Source organism: Echinops telfairi, unplaced genomic scaffold (genome assembly GCF_000313985.2).
Source record: "Echinops telfairi isolate 266 unplaced genomic scaffold, ASM31398v2 ScPeMD7_28;HRSCAF=97, whole genome shotgun sequence".
NCBI lineage: Eukaryota > Metazoa > Chordata > Mammalia > Afrosoricida > Tenrecidae > Echinops > Echinops telfairi.
In genome coordinates this window covers 28,727-53,801 of record NW_022103925.1, presented here as the reverse complement: position 1 = coordinate 53,801, position 25,075 = coordinate 28,727, and the positions used below count along the sequence as shown (strand labels likewise).

Here is a 25,075-nt window from a genome sequence, read left to right as displayed (position 1 = left end):
CTTGGCGGCGCCGGGGGGCTGCGCGGGCTTCGGCGTGCGCCACGCTGTCTCCTACATCAACGTGGGCGGTTTCCGCGCCTGCGACGAGGCGGGCGTGGAGGTGTGCTGTGGAGGCCACCCGTCCGTAGAGCTGCCTGGCTACGCGCCCTCCGACCCTGACCTCAACGCTTCGTACCCCTACTGCTGCCGGCCGCCCTGCGAGGGGATGCGCCCCTGGGAGCCGGGCCAGGCCTGCTGAACGCCCCCACGCCCCTTCCGCCGGGACGCACGGCCGCCCTGCCAGGGGGTGCGCCCCTGGGAGCCAGACCATTATCAGCTGAGCACCCTGCGCCCCAGCCCGCGCCGGCGGCCCCTGTGTCCTGGGAGCCAGCGCCCCTGGGAGCCAGCCCGGGTCTGCTGAGCGACTTCCCGCCCCCACCTCACCCCTGGCACCTTTGGCCGGCCTGGCCCTGTCGCTCAGATGCACATCCGCGGGCGTCACGCGGCGCTGGGCTGGGGCTGAGCCTCCAACCCACCGACCAATGCACCCAGCCTCCGGACACGGTGCGACGGGCCCCGGGCCTGGCAAGCACCTCCTCTTCTCTTGTGTCTGTCCATCTCCGGATTCCATTTTAAAGTTTACAATGAATGCGTTGGCGTTGGTTCAGGCCCACACTCTTCTGATGGGCGAGTCCACCCTGGCCAGGTGCACGCAGGCCCAGTCGAGGGGAGGACTCAGCATGAAAGTTATTTCGGGCCTGGTGACTGTCCCCAGGCAGCCCAGGACCGAAGGCCAACCAGCCGGCACCAAATGTGGGAAGGAAGTGAGGACCCCCAAGAGCGACCTGCACACGGACGTGCCTGCTTTGCTTACTGCAGAGCTTCCTACAAACGTTGGACATGTGGGGTGCATCTCTGGCAGGGAGAGCAGTGAGTGCCCTCATCCCACTGCCCACATGGGACGGGGAAGGCCCACCCGGTGGGAGCTGGGTCCCCAGGCTCCCTCGGAGGCAGGGCTCAATCTCTTAAGATTGGTTCCTGATTCTGTGGGCTGTTCTGTCCCACTACCACTCACTCTGGGGCTGCCCCACTGCAGCTCTTTTGGGTTTTTACGCAAAGGGGAGCTTAGTTTGGGTTAATAGTATGAACACTGATTCTATTTTGGGAAATTGCAGTCATAGTTTTTCTCTGGCAAGGTTCATTTTCTCTCTGGTTTATTCATGAATCTGGTCATTTATTATAACATTTTACTTAAAATATACCCTGTAAATTGCCTTAATCCAAGTGAAGGTCATACTTCTAATGAGCAGGCTGTGTGTGTGTGTGCTTACACACGTGTTATAAAAACAGCACCAGATGGTGGTGGCGGTGAGAAAGAGGGTCATGTGTTTCTGTCCAGTCTTTTGGGCGGGCAGGGGGTCTCCGGGGAGTGGTCCAACCTAGGCGGTATGTACTGGCCAGAGTGCATGTCCTCTACCGGAGGGGAGGAGGGTGCACTCGCCCCCAGCAGACCCACTCTTGGGGCCAAGGCTTTGCACTCGGTAAGAGCCCGCTTCTCAGTGCACTAACCTCGCCAAATGGTGGGTGCCGGTGCAGTGTGCGACCAGGTTGTGCGGTGGCCTCCTGTGCCCTGCCAGAGCATCTGGCCCCTAGTGGCCTAGGCCCCCACCAAGCACTGGGTCAGGAGGCAGCATAGGAGAGGGTGTATGTGCCCACTTGGTGAGTTTGAGCTATGAGGTGACCCATGAGTCTGGGCTGCTGCCCTAGACAGAGAGGCAGCAACCCAGTGTCCCTTGCTTGCTATGTGGATATGACTGAGAAGGGTCAACGGGGCCAGTGTCCTAATCTGGCCACCAGTGTCTGCAGACACCGGGTCAAACTGGCCTCTGTGCCTTCCTGCTGTGGCAGAGACAAAGAGACACAGCAGGTCCCACTGCCCCTCGGGGCTCCTGGACAAGCAGCCTGGGCAGTGAGTGTGGTGCTCGGCCACACAGAGTTCATTCTGCATTTTCTGGCATCCAGTCCGGTCACTCGGCTATGGCTAGTGATTCCCATTGACAGAGCAGGCTGGTCAGCTCTCCCAGAAGTCCTGGGGACAGCACCCAGAGTGCCACAGTGGAGATTACAGGCCAACTGTGCCCAGAGGCGAGAGAGCAAAGTAAAGTCATGCCTGCTGCCACCCTGTTTCCTGAGCTGTGTCTCCTCACCTAGTTTAAGGCATGAGGCGCTTTACGAGTCTTCCAAGGCTGCTGCCCATCAGAGGCCTCTCCGGAGGGCCAGATTCACAGGTTGGTGGACAGGGCAGGTCCAGGCAGGGCCACTGTGCCTGAGGGCAGCTCCAGGACTAGGTTGGCTTCTTCTACAGAACTAGGAGCCCACAGGCTAGGCGACCATGGTCGTTGGGTGATAGGGTCTGTCCTCCAGTTCACTAGAAGAGATCAAGTACAAAATACCCCCAAATCTGTCCTAAAGATGTGCATTCGGGCAATGAGTGAGGATGGCAGACATGACCCCCCTCCCAGTCTTTCAGAGGGCCGCACCCTGGGGGCTGCTTCTCTGTGCTCAGGCAGCTTCTACTGAAGCTTTTGGTTTGATTTTTTGACTCAGTTCTTTTCGCTGCCTGGGAAATGATGCCAGTTCTAAACCCTTTCCCAAATGGGACAAGTTCTGCCTGCCCTGGAGTTCATGAGGACTGGGATTCTGAAATTCAATGAACTGCATGTCAGCATTTTATCTGACTTCACGCTCGGTCTCTAAGTTTGATCTGAAACATGAAGGTGTGGCTCAGCTCCACAGGAGAGCTTACTGTCTGCCCGGCCCACGTCTCCTACACAGTGCTGGCCAGCACGTCCTGGGAGCTCCAGACACCTGGGCTCAGCCTGGCCCCTGGAGGCACAAGCCAGAGCCACAGATCCAGATTAGGGCTGAAATTTAAATGAAAACAACCATTTAGGAGAAAATATCAGAGAAATGGTTGTTATGACCAAATTGTTGGTGACTGAAGTTTTACTCTGGTGGCACCTGCCAGGTGCATACAGGACCCTCAGCACACACACACACACACACACACACACACACACACACACACACACTCTCCCAGAACCCCAGGGGGCATCGTTGCTGGGTGCAGTGGACTGAGGCCAGACTGTCCCAGCTCACTGCTGGCCCAAGACTGTGGGCGAGCAGCGCCCACGAAGCCCCTTGACATAGCTGAGCCATTAGCAACTTGCAGAATGACGCTCGGCCCACATGGAGTATCAGACTGGGGGCCGCTGGGGTTCTCACAGTGTAGCGAGGGGTCTGGGGACGGCAGGGGTTTCCACACCACAGCAAGGGTGGCTGGGGTTCTCACAGTGTAGTGAGCGGGGGTGGCCTGTGGTTCCCACCCTGCTGTGGGGGACTGGGAGCCCCATCTGTGTGGTCCACTGTAATGAGGGGGTGGAGACCCAATCTCTGGGTCCCACTGAAGTGAGGGTCGTCTGGTAAGCTGCAGCACCCCCATCCCCCTACCAAGCTATTCAGAACCTTTATTACCCCAGAAATATTTTCCTAACCAAGATAAGAGAAGAACGAATAGACTGAGATCTCAGGACGAATGAAATCCCTCCTCTCGAATTAACGACACAGAATGGGCCTGAAGCCCACAAGATGCCCAGCAGCCGAGGCCCACACGAGGTGTGTAGCAGCTGTCGGTCCACACAAGACACGTGATAGCTGTAGGTCCACGTGGGACACAGCAGCTGAGGTCCACGCGAGATATGTAGCGGCTGTAGGTCCACGTGAGACACATAATAGCTGTAGGTCCACACAAGGCGCCCAGCAGCCAAGATCCATGCGAGACGCGTGGCAGCCGAGGTCCACGCGAGACTTGCTGTCTTTGAGGACAGTTGACCGAGACACACACCAGATGAAATCCCACAAGGAAGGCCTTGGGCGGGTGTCCTCCAAGCAGCTTCTGTACCTCAGCACACTGTCCACATGGGGCCCTTAGGGGGAACAGAGCTGTCCTGAAGCCTGCTGAGCTGTGGGCAGGAGATAGGGACCCAGCCATGAACTGAGGGTCCCATCCCCAGGGCCTGGCAGAGCTAGAAAGCCCCCTGGGACTCCAACCCCACTCTGCTTCTCTCGTGTGGGGTGTTGGGAGGGATACTCCACCCTTGCCCTTCCTTCCTTCCTAGGGGTGCTTCCCAGCCTCCGGTCCCTGGATACCACTCCATCTGCCTGCCCTGACCATCCCCCGCCTCCCACCCACACACGAAAGGAGAGAAAATTCAATACGACATCCGCCACCCGGTCTGGCCCCACTGCAACTCTCTGCCCCAGCTCCTGCACACCCATGAGGGCGTGGCCCCTGCCTTCATGCTGTGATAACCTTCTTGGTGCATCTCCCTTTGGGAATGTCCAAACGAAGTGGTGGTACCCCGTGTCCTCCATGGCTGACCAGGCCGGCCGCCAGCCGCCTCCAGACACTCACAATGGACCTCCTTTTCGCTGCACCAACACCCTCATGGGTGTGCAGGGCGCGCGTGTACCACGCATACAGAACTTCACGCCTGGTGCCTGCTCACTGACACACGGGTAACTAGCACACACAACAGGCACACAGTAGGTGTGCAGCAATGCTTACTGAGGGAACCCTGGGTACACAGGTGGACAAGGTGGGCAGGGGCTTCCTGAGGGCTCCTGGTGGGTGAGGGTAGCAACTTACAATGCTGGCACCACCCTGCATGCCCCAGGCATGGGCTGTGAGCACACACTGCATGGGGTGCTCTTCTGTGGGTGACTGGTGAGCCCACTAAATAACTGAGCAGGACGGTGTGGCCGGAGTCCCTCGAAGGGGGAGGGGGCGGAGAGTGGGGACCCTGTGAGGGCGGGGCCCCTGAAGGGCTGGGATCCTCACAGGTGCTACAGTGGCGAGAGGGGCCAGGACTTTGTCTCCGTCTCCATGCCCTGGAGACCACCCACCCACTCCTCCTGCCAGTTGTCTGCCCAGGCCAGCAATGATGCCTGGGCATCAGGGGCTCTGCCAAGCACAGCCCGGCATGCACAGCATTTGGGGGAAGGAGGGGTGGAGTGAAGGTCCCAATGAGTGGGGTAAGTCCCAGGGGAGTGACAGGGCTGGGGGAGGTGACAGGTCTGAGGGCCCAAGGGGGGGGGGTGACAGGTTCATGGGGGGGCGGCAGTTCTGGAGGATGGCAGATTATAGTGTGGGGGAGGGTGGGTGTTAGGTACCTGGGGAGTGATGGGTCCTGGGGGGGCGGCAGTTCTAGGGGCGATGGGTCCTGACAAGCTCCAGGGTGGGTGGCTGAAGGTAGCTGTCAGTTCAGCATCCTCACAGAGTCCGACCCATGCCTGGGGCAGCTCTCTGAAAGGACGGCATGTCTGCTTCTTTGCAGATGCTTCAATCACTGCACTCAGTTTGGCACAGATGGGGTCACCGTCTCTCCTAGGCACTCCGACAGCTGGGACACTGGGGCGCACTCAAGGGGGGGCCCTGGTGCACCCCATTCAGAACAAGTCTTCTCCGCCCCACAGGCCAACCTCACGCCATCCAGATCCCTGGGGGAGGGGGTGTGGTGTTCCCATTGATCATTGTCCTGGGGCCCAGCCCAGATGCTGCTTTTGACCAGCAGACAGTGTGCCCTCTCCTCACCACCCCACAATGCCCCCCACTCCTGACCCCCCACTGTCCCCTATTCATGCCCCCACTCCTTCCCCCCACTCCTGTCCCCTTACTCCTGCCCCCCACTGTCCCTTATTCATGACCCCCACTTCTGCCCCCACTGACATCCCCACTCCTGCCCCCACTTCTTGTCCCAAGGTAGGTTTCCCAGAAGTTCACAACCCCACCTGCCCTCTCACGGGGATACAGCCAGACTGTGGATCCACCACCAGATGTGCGCCCCCCTACAGCCCCCATGAGAATATCTGTACGCATGGCTCTCTGCTGCTGCCAATGTAGACAGGGACGTGCTGGGACAAGAGGGGCAAAGTTATGAAAATGCCTTCGCTGTCAGGAGCACCTGGAGCACAGCAGTTCTCCAGCCAGGGGCTCATCTCCACCAAGACAATCAATGGTCTGCGTCCTAGTTGGGTGAGTGGGCAGCCATCTAAGGTGTACTGGTCTCTCCCTGTGCAGAGGAAAGTTGAAACAATGAGCCCAATGGGCTAATGGACCAGTCCCCTAAAGAACAGTCCACCGTGAGACAAGACGTGCAAGACGGTGCCCCACTAGGGGCCATGCTAGAAGGGTCTAGACAGAGAGAAAATGTGGGATAGAGCTCAAAATCCTTTTTTTAAAAGACCAGGCTGACTGGTTGGATTTGTTGTTGTTGTTGTCAGGGGTCGCTGAGTCGGTTCCGACCCCTAGTGCCCCGATGGACAACACTGCCTGGTCCTGCGCCGTCCGCACAGCTGTCCCTGTTCTTGAGCCCATTGTGGCAGCCACTGTGTCCACCCCCTCCCTGAGGAACTTCCCCTTCTTCGTTGCTCCGTTCCCTTAGCAAGCGTGATGTCCTTCTCCGGGGACTCGTCTCTTGACAGCATGCCCAAAGTACGTAAGACGAAGTCCTACCATCCTCACTTCTAAGGAGCACGCTGGATATACTTCTTCCAAAACAAATGGATCTGTCCTTTTCGCAGTCCATGGCACGTTCAAGGTTCTTCTCCAGCACTACAATTCAAACACATCCATTCCTCTTTGGTCTTCTGCACTCAGTGTCCAAATGCGCGTGCACACGAGGTGATGCAGAACGCCATGGCTGGGTCAGGAGCACCTTAATCCTCAAAGGAACCTCCTTGCTTTTCAGTGCTCTAAAGAGGTCTAGTGCAGCAGATTTACCCAACGCAACTCATCTTATGATCTCTTGACTGCTCCTTCCATGAGCATTGATTATACATCCAGGACAAAATCCTTGAAAACTTCAACCCTTTCTCCATTGATCCGTTGTAAGCATTTGGGTCTTCCTCACATTGAGCTGTGACCCACACTGAAGGCTGCAATGCTTGACCTCCGTCAGCAAGTGCTTCAGGGCCTGCTCACTGTCAGCAAGCAAGCTGTGTCATCTGCTTATCGCAGGTTGTTCACGAACCTTCCTCTGATCCTGATGCCCCACTCTTCTTCATAGAATGCATCCTCTGGGGTCTTAAAGGCTTGAAGATAAACAAGCGGCCATCTAGCTCAGAAGCAACAAAGCCCACGTGGAAGAAGCACACCACCTGCATGATCATGAGGTGTCGATGGGATCAAGTATCAGGCATCTAAGACCCAGAATAAAACCATACCCAATGTGAATGAGGAGTAGAGACCCAATCTGTAGAAAATGGAACATCCCCTCACAGAGGGGCTCACAGGGAAGAGATGAGCCAATCAGGGTGCAGTATAGCACCAATGAAACACACAACTTTCCTCTAGCTCTTTGGTGCTTCCTTCACCCCCGCCCCTATCCTTACAAATCGGATTAGACCAGAGCATGCACACTGCTACAGATAAGAGCCCGCAACACAGGGAATCCAGGATAGATAAACCCTCAGGGCCAATAAGGAAAGTCGAGATACCAGGAGGATTAGGGGAGGGTGGGGGGAGAAAGGGGGAATCGATCACAAGGATCAACCTAGAACCCCTTCCCAGGGGGGCGGAAAAGAGGGTGAGGGGTGACGGAGGATGATGTAAGAGATGGAAAATATAATCTATAATTTATCAAGGGTATGTGAGTGATGGTGGGCAGGGGAGGGTGGAGGAAGAAATGGGGAGCTGATATCAGGGGCTCAAACGGGAAGAGATGCTTTGAAAATGATGGCGGCATATGTGCAAATGTGCTTGACACACTGGATGGATGTATGGATTGTGATAAGAGATGTAAGAGCCCCCCAATAAAAGTATTTTTTTAAAAAGAAAAGAATACATCTTCTCTGATGATTTGCACAGTGTACAGACTGAATGAGTGTGGTTAGAGGATACAACCCTGACGCACACTTTTCCTGATTTAAAACCAGGCAATATTCCCTTGTTCCTTTCACACAAGTGCCTTTTGATCCATGTGCAAGTTCCACATGAGCACAATCAAATGTTCTTCTCCAGGTTTGTTATGATCCACACAGCCGAATGCCTTGGCATAATCAATAAACACAAGTCAACATCTCCCTGGAATTCTCTGCTTTGAGCCGAGATCCATCTGCAATCAGCAGATCTCTCCTGTTCCACACCCTCTTCTGAACCCCGCCTGTCAAGGTGCTGCTGCAACGGTTGCTGGATGACCGTCAGCAGCAAATGGCCGGCCTGGGGCATACCGAGTCTGGCTCTGTCACTGCAGTCTTCCGTCAGGCCACAACTGCAGATCTCTGCCCGTCTGTTGGCCAAGTAGCTGTCCTCCAAATTCCCTGGCACAGAGGAGTGCGTGCTTCCAGGGCTTCGCTGGCTTGTTGAAACATGCTCCCGGGTCTCCCATCAATGCCCGGAGCCTTGCTTTGGCTACTTCTTTCAGGGCGACTTGAACAACTTCCTTCAGCACCATTGGTTCCTGCCCACGTGCTGCCTCCCGAAATGGTGGACTAGTTCTTCTTTGTACAGTGACTCTGTGTGTTCTTTCCATCTTCTTTTGATGCTTCCTGCACTCCTCAGCATTCTGCCCATAGAATGTTTCAATATTGCAACTCGAGGCCTGAATTTTTCCTTGAGGTCCTTAAGTTTAAGTTATGTTTTGGTTTTCTTTTCTGTGTGTGTAATTATTTTTTTAAGTTGTGGAAAAAATAGACACAAGAAAACATTCTCCAATTCAACAACTTCTACATGTGTAATCCAGTGCCGTGACAGAGATCTCATCTCTGGCTTTTCAAATACTTATGGTGGTCTTCTCTTTCCTACTCTTTATTTTAATTTTGATCTTGATATTACTATTATGGCCATTTCATTTTGGTTTTGTATTGTTATTGTTTCTGTTGGGTTCTCCAGTTTGTGAATCATAGGGGTGGATGCAAAGAGACATAACTGTTGCAATGGTTTATTGAGGAATGGTGGGACTGTGGGGGAGGAGGTTTGGGGAGCAATCAATGAATGCAAGAGGGGAGAGGGCATCATTAGAACCAACTGTGATGATGTACATATGACTCTGTTTAAAGTGACGTAACCATGGAAGTCTGTGACATAGTCTATGACGGTCTCCTCTTGCAAGGTGGTTCCGAAGTGCATGCAAGTGTGGTGCTGAACGCTTCCTGGCAGACTTTCTACCCCTTTGTGTGGGAGTTGGTCCTGAAGATTTGTTTAACTGGTTTTTCTCCTTACAGTAGTGGACTCATACAATATTTGTCCCTTTGTGATTGATAAACTTCACGCAGCATATTGGTCACCAGGTCCTTCCATGTCCTGTGGGGTGTCATGCTTCCATCACTGTTTTTCAGGGATGCAAACTATTCCATTGTGGGTACGTACCACGGTTTATCCATTCTTCCACTGCTGGGCATCGGGCTGCTTCCAGTTTCTTGCTGTTGTGAACTGTGCTGCTGTGAACACGGAGAGCACACACCCACTCGTGTTGTGTCTCGTTTCTTTGGGATCTATGCTTAATAGTAGGATTGCTGGGTCGGATGGGGCTTCATCCCCAGTTGTTCTAAGTATCACCATATCACTTTCCATGGCGGTTGAAGGTATTTACAAGTCCACCAAATGTGTATAAGAGTTCCAACCTCTCCACATCCTCTCCAGCAATTCTTTTTCCTTTCAGTTTTTTAGAATTGGGCTAGCATTGCAGGTGTAAAGTAGTATCTCACTCTGGTTTTAATTTGCACACCCGACGGCTGTGATCGTGAGCATTTTTCCATGTGTTTGGTAGCCATTTGCACTTCTTTTCTGGTGAACTGTCTGTTCATGCCTTCTTTCCATTTTTTAATTGGGTCATATGTTATTTTCTTAATGAGCTGTTGTATATTTTGGTAATTAGACTCTGTCCAAGGTGTCGTTGATAAAAATTTTTTTTCCCCAATCTGTGTGCTCTCCCTTTACTCTCTTGCAGAAGTCTTTGTATGTACACATGCATGTCCCATCCTCTATCTTGCCCTATGCTGTGTGCCCCTCCTTCATTATACTTGGTAGTCTCTGAATGCCCTGTAATAGGGCCCTTAAGTTTGTTCCAGGCTTCTCATTGATAATCCTGATAGCACTGGGGGTTGCATTTAGATCTTTAATCCACATTGTTCGTTTTTGCATCTGGGGAGAGGTCCTGTTTCATTCTTCCGCACATGGAAATCCTGTTTGTCCGGCACCATTTGTTGAAGAGGCTGTGTTTATCCTGGTCCTTTGTCGAAGATTCATTGCCTGCAGGCTGATGCATTTATGTCTGGGTTTTCTGGTCCCCATATGACTCTTTGTCCCAGTGCTGGGCTATTCTGACTACTGTGGCTGTGTACCTAGTCAGCTTTTAGGTCGGGCAGTGCTAGCCTTCACTGGGCTCTTCTGAGAAGTTCTTTGCTTATCCTGGGTCTTTTGCCTGCCCATATGAAAGTTGCCTGCCCATAATTAGTTCTTGCATTTCATTTAATAATATATTTGGGATTTGGATTGGGATTGTGTTGTATCTGTTGATTGCTTTAGGTAATATTGACATTTTCACAATATTAAATCTGCCTATCCATGAGCATGGAACATCCTTCCACTTATGTAGGTCTATTTTTGGTTTCTTTTAGTAATGTTCTGTAGTTTTCTCTGTGTGTGTCTTTTGTTTCTTTAGGTGAGCTTATTCCTAAATATTTCATTTTTGTGTTTGGTTATTGTAAAGGGCATTGTTTTCTTCATGTCTTTTCCATAGCTCTCTTCGCTGGTATACAGGTGAAACTAGAATGCTCAGGGAAAAGCAAACCCTAAGCAGGAAGGCACAGGGAGACAACGGCACACCATGTGGGGCAGCGCAGGGTAGTAACACCGTCAGGCAGGCAGGGCAGCTGCTGTGAGCATCCAAGGTAAGGCCAGGAGGATAGATACCAGGGATGCAAGCCCCAGGAAGGTCATTCCTGGCAGGGCAGATGGCTTGACTCAGGAGTGGTGCTCTGGCAGCTGAGCCTGGGCAGAAGTACTTCAAAACCTGGGCAAGAGATGGGTCGACTTGGTGACTGCATGTGACAGGTGGGATGTGGGGTGACAAGAGGGTATGGAAACCTGCAGGCCCACATTGTTCAGGGCTACTGGTGAGCAGCCAGGTGGCTGAAGCCTGGGGGTAAGGGGCAAGTCTCCTCTTGGCACCTTGGACCCAGTGCACCCTGCAGTCACTGAGAAGCTCCTGGAGCAGAGGGTGGCATTCCTCTGCACTCCTGGGTCGAGGAGCCCTGCCATTTGCCAGAGGCACACCCTTGGCTCCTCAACCTGCCTCCTGGGGGTTGTAAAAGGGACACTGCCTGACCTGCCTGCCCCGCTCACCCAAGAGTCCCCGTGACCTCCAGCCCACTGATGAGCCTCTGGAAGCTTACATTCTGCTAACAGCAGCCCAGGACTGGGCACACTGGGCTTTCTTTAGCCATGCTCCCTGGCAGTCACACAAGCTTCCTTCCAACCTCCTGTGCCCCCTCACCAGCCTCTTACTTCCCCGCAGCCTTACTGGGACCTCCCCCAACTCCATCCTCTCCAGAGCAGGCTCAGCTCAGCTCCCACTTCTGCAGGCCGAACATCCGAGCAAGAGCCTCCCGGGCGCTCTTGCTGCACCTCTGAAAAAGGGGTGCAAGTGCTGTCTGCCCCGTGAGGCCCCCAACGTGCCTGACCCTTGGTAGCTTGTCAGAGCTGAGAGGCTCCCTCTTCCAACACAGAAGCTGCTGGCTGTCCATGGGACGCTCCCCAAGGGTCTGCTACTTCCTTCCGGTGCTGCTTCTGCAGCGGAGGAGCTCTGTGCCACCTGCACCACTGCAGCTCCGGCACTGCCCGCCCTCCTCTCCGATGAGAACCGGCAGCCATGAGCCATGGCCACCCCTTCCTTACTCCCGGGGCATCGTGGCCCCTGCCTGTTGTGCAGGGCAGACGCTTGTTAAAACTGCCAGCGTGGCGTAGGGCATGAGCAGCATGGGCAGCTGCCTTCATGCTGAGGTCATTAGACCCAGCGAGGCAGCCACACTAGTGACCCTGGAAAAGGTGCTGCCTGGCCAGGCTGCTTCTCCAGGCTCCCAGGAATGGCGAGGCCGTACATAGGGCACGGCGGGCTGCAGGATGAGCTCAGCTGCGGGAGCAGTGCTTCTCCCCAGCACCTGGACTGCTCAGTTTTGGTGTTTGGCATAAAGGACGGGTTCTAGAAAACATGCATCCGCCACCATGTGCCCATGAAGAGTTCTCTGAGGACACGTGTGGTGACAGCCAGCTCTGAGTGGCGCAGACCACCACCGGGAAGAAGCACCCACGCCGGTGAGCTGCTAGTCCCAGGGGCAACACTGCCGACCCGCCAGTGTGTGGGTTTGAACCGAACAGATTCAACAGTGCAATGCACTTCTTTTAAAAAATACCTTTTATTTTTAAATAGTTCGACTTCTGAGAGACTACTACAGAAATAGTGCCAGTGTGCTACTACCCGCCACCAGCTCCCCCGTGATGCCCTCTGCCATGGACGCACGGTCCCAGGCAGGGCCTGGCTGCTGAAGCACCGCCAGCTCAGGGACAGACCCTCTCCGCCACCCAGCGTCCACACACACACTCCTTTCCCAGCTAACTTTCCAGACACGAACTCGGGTCAGGTTTGGGGTCGTTTCAAAAAGAACATCCACAATGATCAGAAAAAGGGTATTGAAAATCTCATTTCCACGCGAACACCTCCCAGAGACGGAGTGCCAGTTCCCGGAGAGCCCTGCAGAGCACTGCGGGGTCCCACTGCTCCCCAAACAGCTCGGCTCTGGAAATACACTTGTTCTCTTAAAACCGGCTACATTAACATGTCATGGGCTTTTATTTCTAACAAATGAAAAATCTTTTGGGGAGTTTTCTTCATTTCCATTTCAAAGCTCATAGCAATGATGAGACGACCCCCCTAACAAAGGGTCCTGGTCGGCCACGAGGGGAATTGTGGGGGCACCATGCCCTCACGGAGCGCCAGGTCTCTGGAGACGGAGGTGGGCGGCTTGGTGGTGCCCACCGGCACGCTTTGGCCACATCAGCTTCTCCCAGAGCTGGGGCTTCACAGGCTCATGAAGTGCCTGGACGACGCAGGAGACCCGACCGCGGTACAAACGGGCCTACTTTGCAGGGGTGCGCTCAGGAGAACATTGGTCTGCATCCAGCACAGCAGGGCTCGCTCTGTCCGAGAGTGCGGACGGAGGAAGCCGAGGCAGCCTCGAGCCCGCGCAGCCGTCTACGTGCGTGCGAGGGTGGCCTGGTCCGCGGCAGTGAAGAAGCTGCACACAGCGGCGGTGACGAGCGCCCGCATCCCCTCATACAGGAGCTTTGGGGAGAACACACTCCATATGAACAAGTGGTACCGCAGGGACGTGACGAGCACCACGTACGCCGACACCGGCACGGAGCCCACCAGTGCGTAGCAGAAGCACGCGTGGCGCAGGGCTGGGAGGCTGCGGGCGAAAAAGAGACCGTCAATCAGTACCTGCCTCTGTCCTGTGCTAGGAAGCACACACCCATCACCAATGCGCCGCACATACACTCACTCTGGGCAGGTGGCCCACTTGGCCTTTGGTGACACCCAGGAGGTGGCCCAGGCCACCAAGAGCAGCGCAGAGTGGACAAGGCGCTACGAGGCTCTCTGGTAAGGCCGTGAAAACCACGGGGGGCTTGGCTAAAAATGCCATCTCCGGGAGGTCCTCCCTGGTAGAGTTCCGGGCTCGGCAAACCCGCACTGCGGAGACAGTGCCGCCCGCGAGATGGTGCCGAGCCAGGCCCCACCCTTTTACTGCTGTCCTAATGGGACATGGGTACTTAAAATACAAGTGACACATAGAAATTGCAAAAAGTGCTGCTTTCCGTCCTCCTCTGGAGACTGACCTGACACGTCTACCAGCGAGTTCACTCAAAAGGGAACCGAAACTCCCCTCCACGAGACAATACCGACTCACAGCGACCCTGCAGCTCAGGGAAGAGCTCACCCTGCGGGTTTCTGAGACTGGGACTCTTTGCAAGAGTAGAAAGCCTCATTCTTTCTCCCATGGAGCCGCTGGTGGTTTTGAACAATGGGCCTTGTGGCTAGCAGCCCAGTGTATAACCACTGCGAGCCACTAACAGTGAAGATAAATGATGAGAATGAGAGGAACTCCTTAAGGCCCTTGATCCCCCACCTATTTCAAGCAACTCGACCACCCTCACTGCTTATACCACTGAAGCAAGTGAGCCCACATATGGGAGCCAGGCTGGTGGCCGAGCACCCCAGGAACCTCAGAAGGGAGGTCTGGGAGTCGGCCTCGTGGAGGCTCCACCAGCACGGCCATCACCCGCAACTCCAAGGACTTGAGCCCCGAGGGGCCAACGGTCCCCAGCACATGAGCCCGACGCACCGTCCTTACAGTCCCACAGACCTTTACACACCCAGGCCCACGCACATCCCGACAGAGCAGGGACATGAGGCCACATGAAGCGCCGATGGACACAGGGACGGACACACACACACACACACACACACACACACACACTCAGCACAGGTTGTGGGGGCTTTGTGTGGGGCCAGCTAGTGGAAAGGGCAGTATATTTGCAGGTAGCCCCCTGCAGAATGGAATCTTCTTTTCAAAGCTATGTATTTAAATTTTTCTACAAAACAACCTGTATCACCTTATCCATCACACTAAATGCATTTGTCAAATCTGCGATTCCATTCTTGGAAACATTTATCACACTCATCTGTTTGGATGGCTGACAGCACCTCCCTCGTTTTTTTCTTCACCTCTTCTACATCCTCAAATCGCTGGCCTTTCATGTCCTTCTGCATTCATGCAAACAAAAAGAAGTCACACGAGTAAGGTGAGGTGACTAGGTGCATGGAGCAAGAGAGGCATACTGTGTTTCGCCAAAAACTGGTGCAGAGATGGCTGTGGGAGCAGGTGCATTGTTGTGGTGGCAAAACCAGTCCCCCTCTGCCACAAATCAGGCCTTTATTGTCACACACTGTTACATGATCTTTTCAGAATCTCTCAGTAGAAAGCTTGATTCGTGATCTGACCTGGTGGCACAAACCCCAAATGCACTATCCCCCTCACATCAAAAACAAATGAGCATCGTCTTGGTCTTTGCACTTGATGAGCTTTTTTGAGTGAGGTGACAATGATGTCTTCCACTGGCTTGATGTTTCCTTTGGGGCTGTAGGAAGAGCACCACGATTCACCAGCGATGACCTTGGAAAAGTCTGGGTCACTCACTCTGAGCTGTTCTCTCAAGGTGGTCAGCCAGAGGCCGAGGCACAATTTCACAGCGGCCCTCTTCCTTCCCAAATCTTCCATTACGACTCACTGCACTGAGCTCCAAGACAGTCCGGATAACCGGTCTTCGAGCACAAATGGGTGGATTTTGCTGGCACTTTTGCCCATTTAGGAAGCTGGTGGACGTCCAGAATGAGGTTTGTCGTCAATCTACATTTCACCTTTGTTGAAACAAGAAAACCACTTGTACACTTGAGTTTTACCCATAGTGCTGTCCTTGTAAGCCGTGTTCAACACCAGAACAGTTTCTGCAGCATTTTTCCTGAGCAGGAAACAGAACTTCACAGCCACACACCGTTTTCTTAAATCAGCCATCACAAAAAAATGAGGTTTGAGGGAAACTGCTTTCATGAAAAAAATCACTTTGGCCAAAAAGACTCTTCCAAGGTGACACCACTGGGTGCACTCACTGAAAGCGAGTTGCACGGCGCTCGTCCAGCGAGGAAGAGGCATGCGATGAGAGCTCTGCCAGGGGAGCTGTTTCCAGTTTTGGGGTGGACCCCCTGGTACCTCACTGTCCAAGTGCATTTTCACATGGGAGGATGGTAGAGACAAACAGCAGGTTACTCCGGGGTACACCCACACATACCACACTCCCCACATGCACGCGTCACACATGCATACACACACCTCCTATACATATACATCTATTACATCTATACACCACATACAGCACACTCCCTACATGTACACATCACACAAACTACTACACGTGCAAATACACACCTCCTATGTACATACATCTATCACATGTATACACCACACGCAGCACACTCCCACATGTACACATCACACAAACTACTACACGTGCAAATACACACCTCCTATGTACATACATCTATCACATGTATACACCACATGCAGCACACTCCCACATGTACACATCATACACATGCATACACACACCTCCTATGTACATACATCTATCACATCTATAAACCACACGCAGCACACTCCGACATGTACACGTCACACACACTACTACACATGCATACACATATCTCCTATATGTATACATCTATCACATCTATGCACCACATGCAGCACACTCCATACACAAACCTCCTATATCTATATACATCACATCTATACCACACAGCATTCCCCCACATGTGCACATCACAAACACTACACAGGTACACACACACCATATATACATACATCTACCACATCTATATACCACACGCAGCACACTCCCCCACATGTACACGTCACACACACCATACACGCATACACACACCTCCTACATATAAACATCTATCACACACCCAGCCGCTCTTAAAGGGATCGTCCCCGGCTGTGCCCCAAGGACAGCTGCTTTCAGGAGAGAGGGACCCACACCACAAAGGCTGCAGCCCCTCACTGCGTCCGCGGACCCCGAGGGACAGGAAATGGGTCTTGGTGCTTAGACCAAGGGTCACTCTGAGAATGGCTGATGGCAGCCTAGTCTTGGTTTCTCCTACAAGGCACAGAGACTCACCTGCTTGCTTCTGAACTCAGGTAGTTCACCAGGTGGCTGGCCCACAGGACAGGGCCCACATAAGTAGCAAATGCAGTCAGGAACACAGCAGGGCCTTCCACGTACTGCTCCAGGCCCACGAAGCCTGCTGAGATGTCCACGGTTGCGATGTTGTTGGAGTTTCCCTAAGAAAAAGGAAGCTGGGCTCTCAGGGGACCTGCCTGCAGCCCAGAGATCCTAGCCCAGTGGTTCTCAACCTTCCTGATGCCGCGACCCTTCAATACAGCTCCTCATGTTGTGTTGACCCCCCAACCATAAAATTATTCTTGTTGCTACTTCTTAACTGTAATTTTGCTACTGTTATAAATCGGGCGACCCCTGTGAAAGGGTCGTTCAACTCCCAAAGGGTTTGTGACACACAGGTTGAGCACCGCTGTCCTAACGCCTCGTCTGGTGTCTGTCTCCTCTGGCTGGAATGAGCAGCCCCGCTCGGAGCACTGGACCGTGCTTGCAGTGGGCTTCTCTGGTCCAGGCCTCACCAGCCATGATCCAGCCCCACTGCTCCACACTCAAGGTGGCCTCACAGGAAAGCTGGCTACTCACAGGCCGGACAGGAGGCTGGGCTGCACCCCTGACCAGGACAGGCGAGCAGACACCTTGAAGGACCACGTCCTGTCTAAGTGGGAACAGGAAGGAGCGGGCTGTGGAGGTCAAGTCAGCCTCACCCACCAGCCGGATGCAGACAGACCCCTGTTGCTTCAGCTCTCCGGTCGGCCTACTGGTGCTGCTGAGGGGCTCCGAGGGCTGGACAGAGAGGAGCAGCGCTTGGTTTTGTGCCTGGATCCTGAGAAGGGTCAGACATGGCTGTCTGTCTCCTGAAGCGAGTGATTGTCATCCATCTTTTAAGGTCAGAAAAGTGTGGAATAACCCTAAGCACACACAGCGTACCGCAGAAAGCCCACTGCACCAATGCCACTCCTCCCTCTGTGAGCTGCGCATGTGCTGACTGACTGCCAGTCACTGCAGTTTACCAAAGAAAGTCTGACAGGGTGGGGAGTGCGCAGAGAGTCTGCCGGGGGAGGGGGTACACAGGAAGTCGGTCAGGACAGTACATAGGAAGTCTGGCCACAGGCTGGCACACAGGGAGCACACCTGGAAGTAGAAGAAGGCCTGCCCGAACCAGTAGTGCATCACTGTGACCTCCGCTGTATCGTGGCTCAGGGGCTTCCAGATGAAGTTGGCCATCAGGGTCTGGACCAGGAGGCTGGACACCAGCACTGGGAGGTTGTGCGGCCTGAGCAGCAGCGCTGCCAGCAGGACCAGTCCGCTGTGAATCTCCCACAAGCCCACCGTCCTGGCTTTAGCACCTGCGGCAGCAACCTGAGACCTGAGCAAGTCTTTGGTGCCCGTGAAGAGGATGCCGAGGACAAAGACGTAGACGAACCGAGCCTCCATGATGCCCCTAAAATACAGAACAGGAGACATTCATCAGCACCCACCTGCACAGGTTTTCACCTACTTAAGAAACACACAGGTGTGCCTGCATCTGACTGAGCCAGCCACCCTCAAAGGGAATGCTACACACATCAGCCTCTGGACAGACACCGTCAGGTCCGACCCCCAGCACCAGGCACCGCTGGGCCAGCCTTCCACGCTGCCCACTGAGATGGCAGGCGCAAGCTCTGTGCGTGCCCTGCTGTGGGCCCGGGGCAGGGTCATTCCTATGTGGTCTGCTGATGACCTGGTGCCCGTCACCCACAGGCGCGCCGCACAGGTCCCAACTCACTGCCCTTCCTGCTCTCAGCACCTGCTCCTGGGGGTTCCAAGACGGTACGTTTTATGGGAGCATCTTTCGCTCATGGAGCGGGAGGTGGTTTCAAACTGCTCACCTTGTGGTTACCAGGACGACGTGTTATCACTACACCACCAGAGGAACTGCAAAACCGCCTGAGCGTGCATGAACTCAGGCTGCCTGCACACCTGACTCGTTGACAGACATTGATGTGGTGTTGTGTGCATGTTGATATACACGCAAATGTACATGTGTACATGTGTGCCAGGGACGGTGACCCAAACCGTGAGGGGCAGAAAAGGCAGCGCTAAGCAGGGGTGGGGCTGCCATGTGTGGGGCCAGCTGGATGCCCGGCTCCCTAATGTGCAGGTGATAGAGAAAGTAGTAGTACCTAAGCCTCACAAGCAGCCCGGGACGTGGACGACAGAGTGCTACTGAGCCCCGCCCCCAGTCTTCCCAGCACAGCAATACTTCACAATCCTCTCTAAAGAATACAATCCACGAGGCCACCACCAAGAATTCCAACTTGGTGAAGACAAATTCCTAAAGTCCCCAATTTAAGTCAATCTCAGTAAATCCAGGGCCTTGTATACCCTGGAGGAGCTGATCACTAAAGCAATGCTAAAAGTTCCCGAACTTTAAGTGAAATAACCTAAGGTAATGTCTGTTTTGAAAAACGGAAACTTCCCCTCTCAGGTTTCCCAAGAAGGCCGATGCATTTCTTTAAAACCGTCCGTCTTCGTCGGCAACGCTGGACTCAAACACAGGGACAACTACAAGGCGGTGTTGGGGTCTGTCTGTGGCGTTTCCCTGCGCCTCGTCCCACCACGCGCCCAGGGGAGCAAGGTCCTAGAGTGCAAACCAGCCTTGCCTGCGGGGCCTGACACCCCGTGAAGGACCCACAGGACAAAGCTGTGGCGGGCATGTAGGGACCACACAGGAAGCCATCCAATCGTCTAGAAAGAGAGAGGCTGGGCTCTGTCCAGAGCTGGGGTAGGGGTCTTGCTCTCACACACCTCCTCCAGGAGCAGAGGGGAACACCTGGAGAACCCCTCGAGGAACCATCCTCGCTGCCTGACCTGTACAGTTCTGCTGCGGCCAAGGCAGGCCTCCATGCAGAGAAGAGTCAGGGGTTGGAAATAAAGTCTGTTTCGAAGAGCAATTGCTGTTCTATCCCAAACCTAACCTTATGTCTACCCCGGAGCGGGCAGCACCTGCAGGGACTGGAAGGCAAGGAGCAGCAGCATCGGGTGAGTCTGGAACAAGTGGACCTAGGGCCGACGTATCCAGATGAGGACAAGGGAACCTGGTGTCAGAATGGATCCATTACCAGGACAGGACGGAAGTCCGGAGAGATCTAGCCTGAGGACAGATCGAATCAGGACCTGAGAGAGATCAAGAATGGGTGTGGATCTAGAATCAGAGCAGGTGGTCAGAAGGTGGGCGTATTTTAAAGGAAGAAGCCAGAAAGGCCGTGCTGGCTATTTTCCGAACACCACGAAGACAAGGGAACAGGGCCAAGGCTTTGAGAGAATGGTGTCGAAACTGAGATCCGAAAGGAAATGAAGGGCAGCGCTGGAGATGCCAACAGCTGGGTAACGGCCAATGTCTCAGATTCTGTAGCCAACAGCCAGGGCAGGGCCTCCGGCATGGAGAAGGCTGTGGAACCTCCGTCTCACCACCCTCTCCCTCTGGCATCCCAGGCCTCAGGGAAAGGTCCAGCCCGGCCGTCCAGTCATCCAAGACACCCTTCCCTGCCCCCAGCTGTCCTCCTCAGCTTTAAACACCGCCCCCCCCCACCCCCACTCACTGCAGAGGCGCCAGCTGTTGGCCAGATAACCCAGCAGCACAGAAAGAGGAGTTCCCACTGTGCCACTGGTCAGCCGTGGGCTGCTCAGCTCACCCCGTCAGTGGCTCACATTCGCCGCCAGCTGTTCCATGGGAGAAAGGGGGCTTTCTGCTCCCACAAGAGCAACAGCCTCAGACCGAGGGCCAGTCTCTGCGTCAGAACCTACCCGAAGGCAGTGGGCAGATCCAGAAAAGAAAGAAACAGAGTTCACGCTCCAAGTACGATTCCCCGGCTAGAACAGAATCACAACTGTACACACTCATACTAGACAGACACCAGGACGGCAGAACTATTCTTCCAATCATGCTATTCTCTACAAAGAAGTGCTGTCTGCCAGTTATAGGGGTTACTCTCGTACTTGCTCTCACCTTCTTTGGACGTGCTGTCAGCAGAAACCAGTCCTTGGAGAAGGACACCGTGCTTGTTAAAGTGGAAGGGCAGCGAGAGAAAGAGGGGGATTCCCTGACAAGCTGGGTGGACACAGTGGCTGCAACACTGGGCTCAGGCGTGGGAACCACGGCGAGGCTGGTGCAAGACCGGGCGGTGTTTCGTGCAGTTGTGCATGGGGTCGCTACGGCCCCTCACTGCAACACTGCTGCAGCCTTGGCTGCTAGGCACAGCATCACTGATTCAAGCCCTTGGGGGTCCCGAGGGCAGGAGGGGACAGTCTGTTCCTGTAAACTGTGTGGTCTTGCCGCCCTACTGCGTCCTCAGAGGTCACTATGGGTCGGCATGGAATCAGTGACAATGGGTACGGCTTTGCGTGGGTTCTTCGTCTCACCTCTGCTTTCTGCATCTCTGGCCCTGTGTAGACGGGCCAGGCACAGGCAGTAAGAGAAACAGGGTCGGGGCTCGACTCTGGGGGATAATGCATCAGAGTCAGTCTTGTGAAGTGGGGGGTCATACACCCCACCTGCTAAACTCTTCACCCATGGTGATACCCACCATCCCTCTGATGGCACTACTTTGCTCCAGGGTCCGATAATCCACAGACACACTGAGCTAACTCAGGCCATTGGTGCTGAATTCAGGACCAACAAACCGCAACAATACAGAACGTGGGAGCAGCACCGTCTAGGCGGCAACCAGCTCTTCTCCGTCAGCCCGGCCACCCGTCACCACTCAACCTTCTCCTCCGGGGCTCTGCTCAGCCCACGTCAGTGTCACGGCCCCTGCTCCACGTTACAGCTCCCCGTGAGCATTCTCGTCGTCTCTGATGAGCCTGTGTTGCCAGCTGCTTAAACACAAAACTCGACCAATTCCAAAACATGCATCTGCGACCAGGGCCACAAACAGAGCGGCCCTCTCTGGGTAGGTCACAGACACTTCATGTCATGGTAGCTACAACTTACCTCATTTGCACAGTCCAATCACAGCGGGGAGGCTACAGCCCATGGCTGACCAATAGTATTAAACCAAGTTGTTTATGGCTTCCCAGAAAATGTTGATCAAAAGTATCCAACCCTCTGGGGTAGAAATGTAGGGCAGGGAAGGCCCTCGGGCTCTGGGGAGAATCTCTCGAGCTATTCTGTCACAGAGAGGGACTCACTTCACACCACCTCGAGATTGACCTGCAGGGAGTGACCAGGTCACTGAGGCTCTCCATACAGTCAGCCTTCGTCCTCCATCTGCGGGAGAGGGGTTCCAAGTCCCCCAGTGGAGGTCTGGGACCCCAGACAATCTGGAATCCTACATCGACTGGCGCTCAGGATGTGGGCACTGGGCACTGGCAGGGTGTGGTACAGTCATCCGCCCAGTGTGTCTCCAGAGGGAGAAGAAGCCGGTGTGGATGGAGCAAGACAGGTGGGGGAGAGCACAGCTCACTTCTCAGAAGGCTGTGCCGTGTGACTATTTCCCAATGACAGTCACCACGGGTAACTGCAGCAGTGCAGTCAGAGCCGTGGATACGGGCGACGACAGTACAAGTTCGTCAGTGGCCCTGGCCCTTCCAGCCGTAATCCCGCATGCGATGTAATGAGTTACAGTCAGGCAATAGGGCCGGCCCTTCCGGACATCATCCCTTATGTGGTGCATGATAATTCTAGACCATCCACCTGTGGCTGCAGTCGCATCTTGGGGGAAATTCTCTGCTAGCTCACAGGAAAAGGATGAGATGAAGCTAGCTGACCTTAATAGAGGGTGTAAATTGGGCCACTCTTGGTTGATGGCAATCCTGGTTACTGTTACTTGTCATGGATGTGAGAAATGACATGCTACAGCTGAAGGAGGTAAGCTGCTACTAGAGTGGTGGGGCTGGGGGTGGAGGGACCTGGCTGACGGAGGCCAGGAGGAGGCCAATGCCTCCGTAGACGTCCCTCCAGAGGCCCCAGGTCACAGGTGCACCAACTAGATACAGTCCTGGGGTGGGGAACGGAGGGTTATATTTGGTGTCATTAAAGCAGTGAAGGGTTCTGTGTTAACTTGACTTCACTACTGATACCCCACAGAACTCCCACCAAACGCTCTCTCCCTGCAGGGGACTGGTCAGAAGGTGGAGGAAGGTGCTGACAGGATCGGCCTGTGAGTCACTGGGAGCAGGGTTCCCTGCTGCACATAAAACGAGGCCCCTGAGAGCACCAGGGTGAGGTCCTCACCGACAAGAGCCGGCAGTGGAGCGCGTCCTCTGGCCCCAGCATCTGCCCGGCCTTTGGATTCTGGACTGACCTGCCCCACCACTACGTGAGACCTTCCTTCTAACTTTCATGAGTTTCTGTGGGACAGGGTGGCGGTCCACAGAACCCACACGTGGGGGGAGGAGGGTGCACTCCAAGGAGGGGGTGTACGTCGGGCTGATGAACAGCATGGAGGAGGGGGACCTGTGGGCACCGTCAGCCCTGCCTTCTGTGGACAGCCTGGTCTTGATTCTGCTAAAGGGGATGATCACCACAGCGGATACGACGAGCTGCTCCAAGGAAGACCTGCCACCAGGGCTGTCTCGCTGTCAGACACAGACCTGCCAGCCACGGTCCCTTTGTGTCTCCAAATGCACCCCCCAAACGCTCGCCACAGCTGCTCCCGACAGACACAGATACAGACAAATAGACACACACAGAGATATTCATATACACACACACACACACACAGACAGACACAGACACACACACACAGAGAGACACAGACAGAAACACAGACGCACACAGACACATACACAGAGAAACACACACACACACACAAATGCCCTCGAGGTCTGACACTGTTAACATTGGAAATGCACCTCCTGGTCTCACTGTTGCGCTCTCTCTGCGGCAGGAAGTGCCAGCAAAGCATGCAGCGGGTGTTCCTGGCTAGGCTGTGCCACACTGCTCCCTGCTCCCCGCAGCACCCGCAGGGCACCTGTAGCACTCACTTGGACACGTCCTTGCTGCCTCGTTGCCACGGTGACATCACGTTCCCGATGGCTGCCCGGTAGCAGTAAACGCCCAGCAGGCCGAGGGCCAGGACCACCCTGGACATGGGTGAGCACCTCCTGTGGACCAGCAGGAAGACGGCGAGGAGTGAGAATGCAGTCAGGGCCGACAGGGCAGCCTTGTGGTCAGAGCTGGAATGGAGTAAGAGGGGCTGGTGAGCATCCACACTCGAGACCTGGGGGACCCACACCAGGGGCATCTGAGGGTAGATCAGAAGGAAGACAACTGGGAAAGAGAGCCGCCGGTGAGTCACTCACACCAGGAGGCTTTCGGAGCCTTCCTCTCATTCACAGGCACTGTGCTTGGCCTGGGCCCCTTCCCGGAGCCACAGCAAGCAGGTTCTGGGCAGAACCACACCGTCCACTGTGCCGGGATTGCTTCAGCTCACTCATCAGACCCATCCCGAGGGAAGTGGTCGCACAGTCGTCTGCAAGCCCACAGGCAGTACCCTCTGATTGCTCCGTTCTGAGACCAGCCAGCCCCTGTTCCTCCCACAGGCAGAGCCAGGCTTCCCCCCACCTGACCTAGCACTGTACCCCAGCACCTAGTCTGCCTTCTCCTCACTCAGGGTGTGCACCTCCTCCTCCTGACTGCCTCCCTGCCTCACTGATGCCAGCTCTCCAGGCTGCACCCCAACGTGTCACCCTCTAGCAGGCTTCTTCAGCTAGACAGACCAAGCCCCCTGCTGCGCCAACGCCAACCATCAGCTGTGCCTCCAGGTGAGGGGGACATGGAGACACTGCCCATAGAGCTGCCCAGCCCAGCGCCTCCAACTACAGCTCACCCACTGCAGGCTCCCTGCTCCGCCCCACCCCACCCCACCCCACAACTGAGCCTCTCGGGGTCCCACTCGGTGAGGCCTTGGGCCTGCTGAGGGCCTGCTGCCGGCCAGCACGCCAGAGAGCCAGCAACCCCATCGTGTGCACGGAGTTGGAGGGGCACCGTGTGACACTCAGGGACACGCCGCCAGAGAGCATGTGGTGATGCGGTAACGCAGACACAGTGACACGGAGACACTGCGGGGACATGGGGACAGTGACAGACCAGGGACTGACACGCTGTGACACAGCACCACACAGTGGTGGGAAATGGAAACAGTGGGATTTTACACCAACTTTTTGAAGACATGGTGGCACAGTGACAGTGACACTCAGGGCGACAGACACACACAGTGACAGGAACACACAGACACGCACAGTGAGTGACAGACACAC

At 54.9% G+C, this 25,075-nt stretch overlaps 1 protein-coding gene across 6 annotated transcripts in view; it reads right to left on the bottom strand.

The window, feature by feature from the left end:
* Nucleotides 1–12,437: 12,437 nt before the first annotated feature.
* Nucleotides 12,438–25,075, bottom strand: part of PIGG (phosphatidylinositol glycan anchor biosynthesis class G) — a 32,612-nt gene continuing 19,974 nt past the window's right edge. For 3 of the 6 annotated variants that reach the window (XM_030885424.2, XM_045289492.1, XM_045289491.1), the window contains 4 exons: nt 23,801–23,992; nt 17,966–18,275; nt 16,835–16,998; nt 12,438–13,506 (listed from right to left, as the gene is read on the bottom strand). In XM_030885424.2, coding sequence (XP_030741284.1) covers nt 13,290–13,506; nt 16,835–16,998; nt 17,966–18,275; nt 23,801–23,992 — 883 coding nt within the window. In that variant the 3' untranslated portion in view covers nt 12,438–13,289. Of the gene's footprint in view, nt 13,507–16,834; nt 16,999–17,542; nt 17,713–17,965; nt 18,276–23,800; nt 23,993–25,075 lie in introns of those variants that run through there. The other 3 variants (XM_045289490.1, XM_045289493.1, XR_006680010.1) reach the window with 2 other exon arrangements.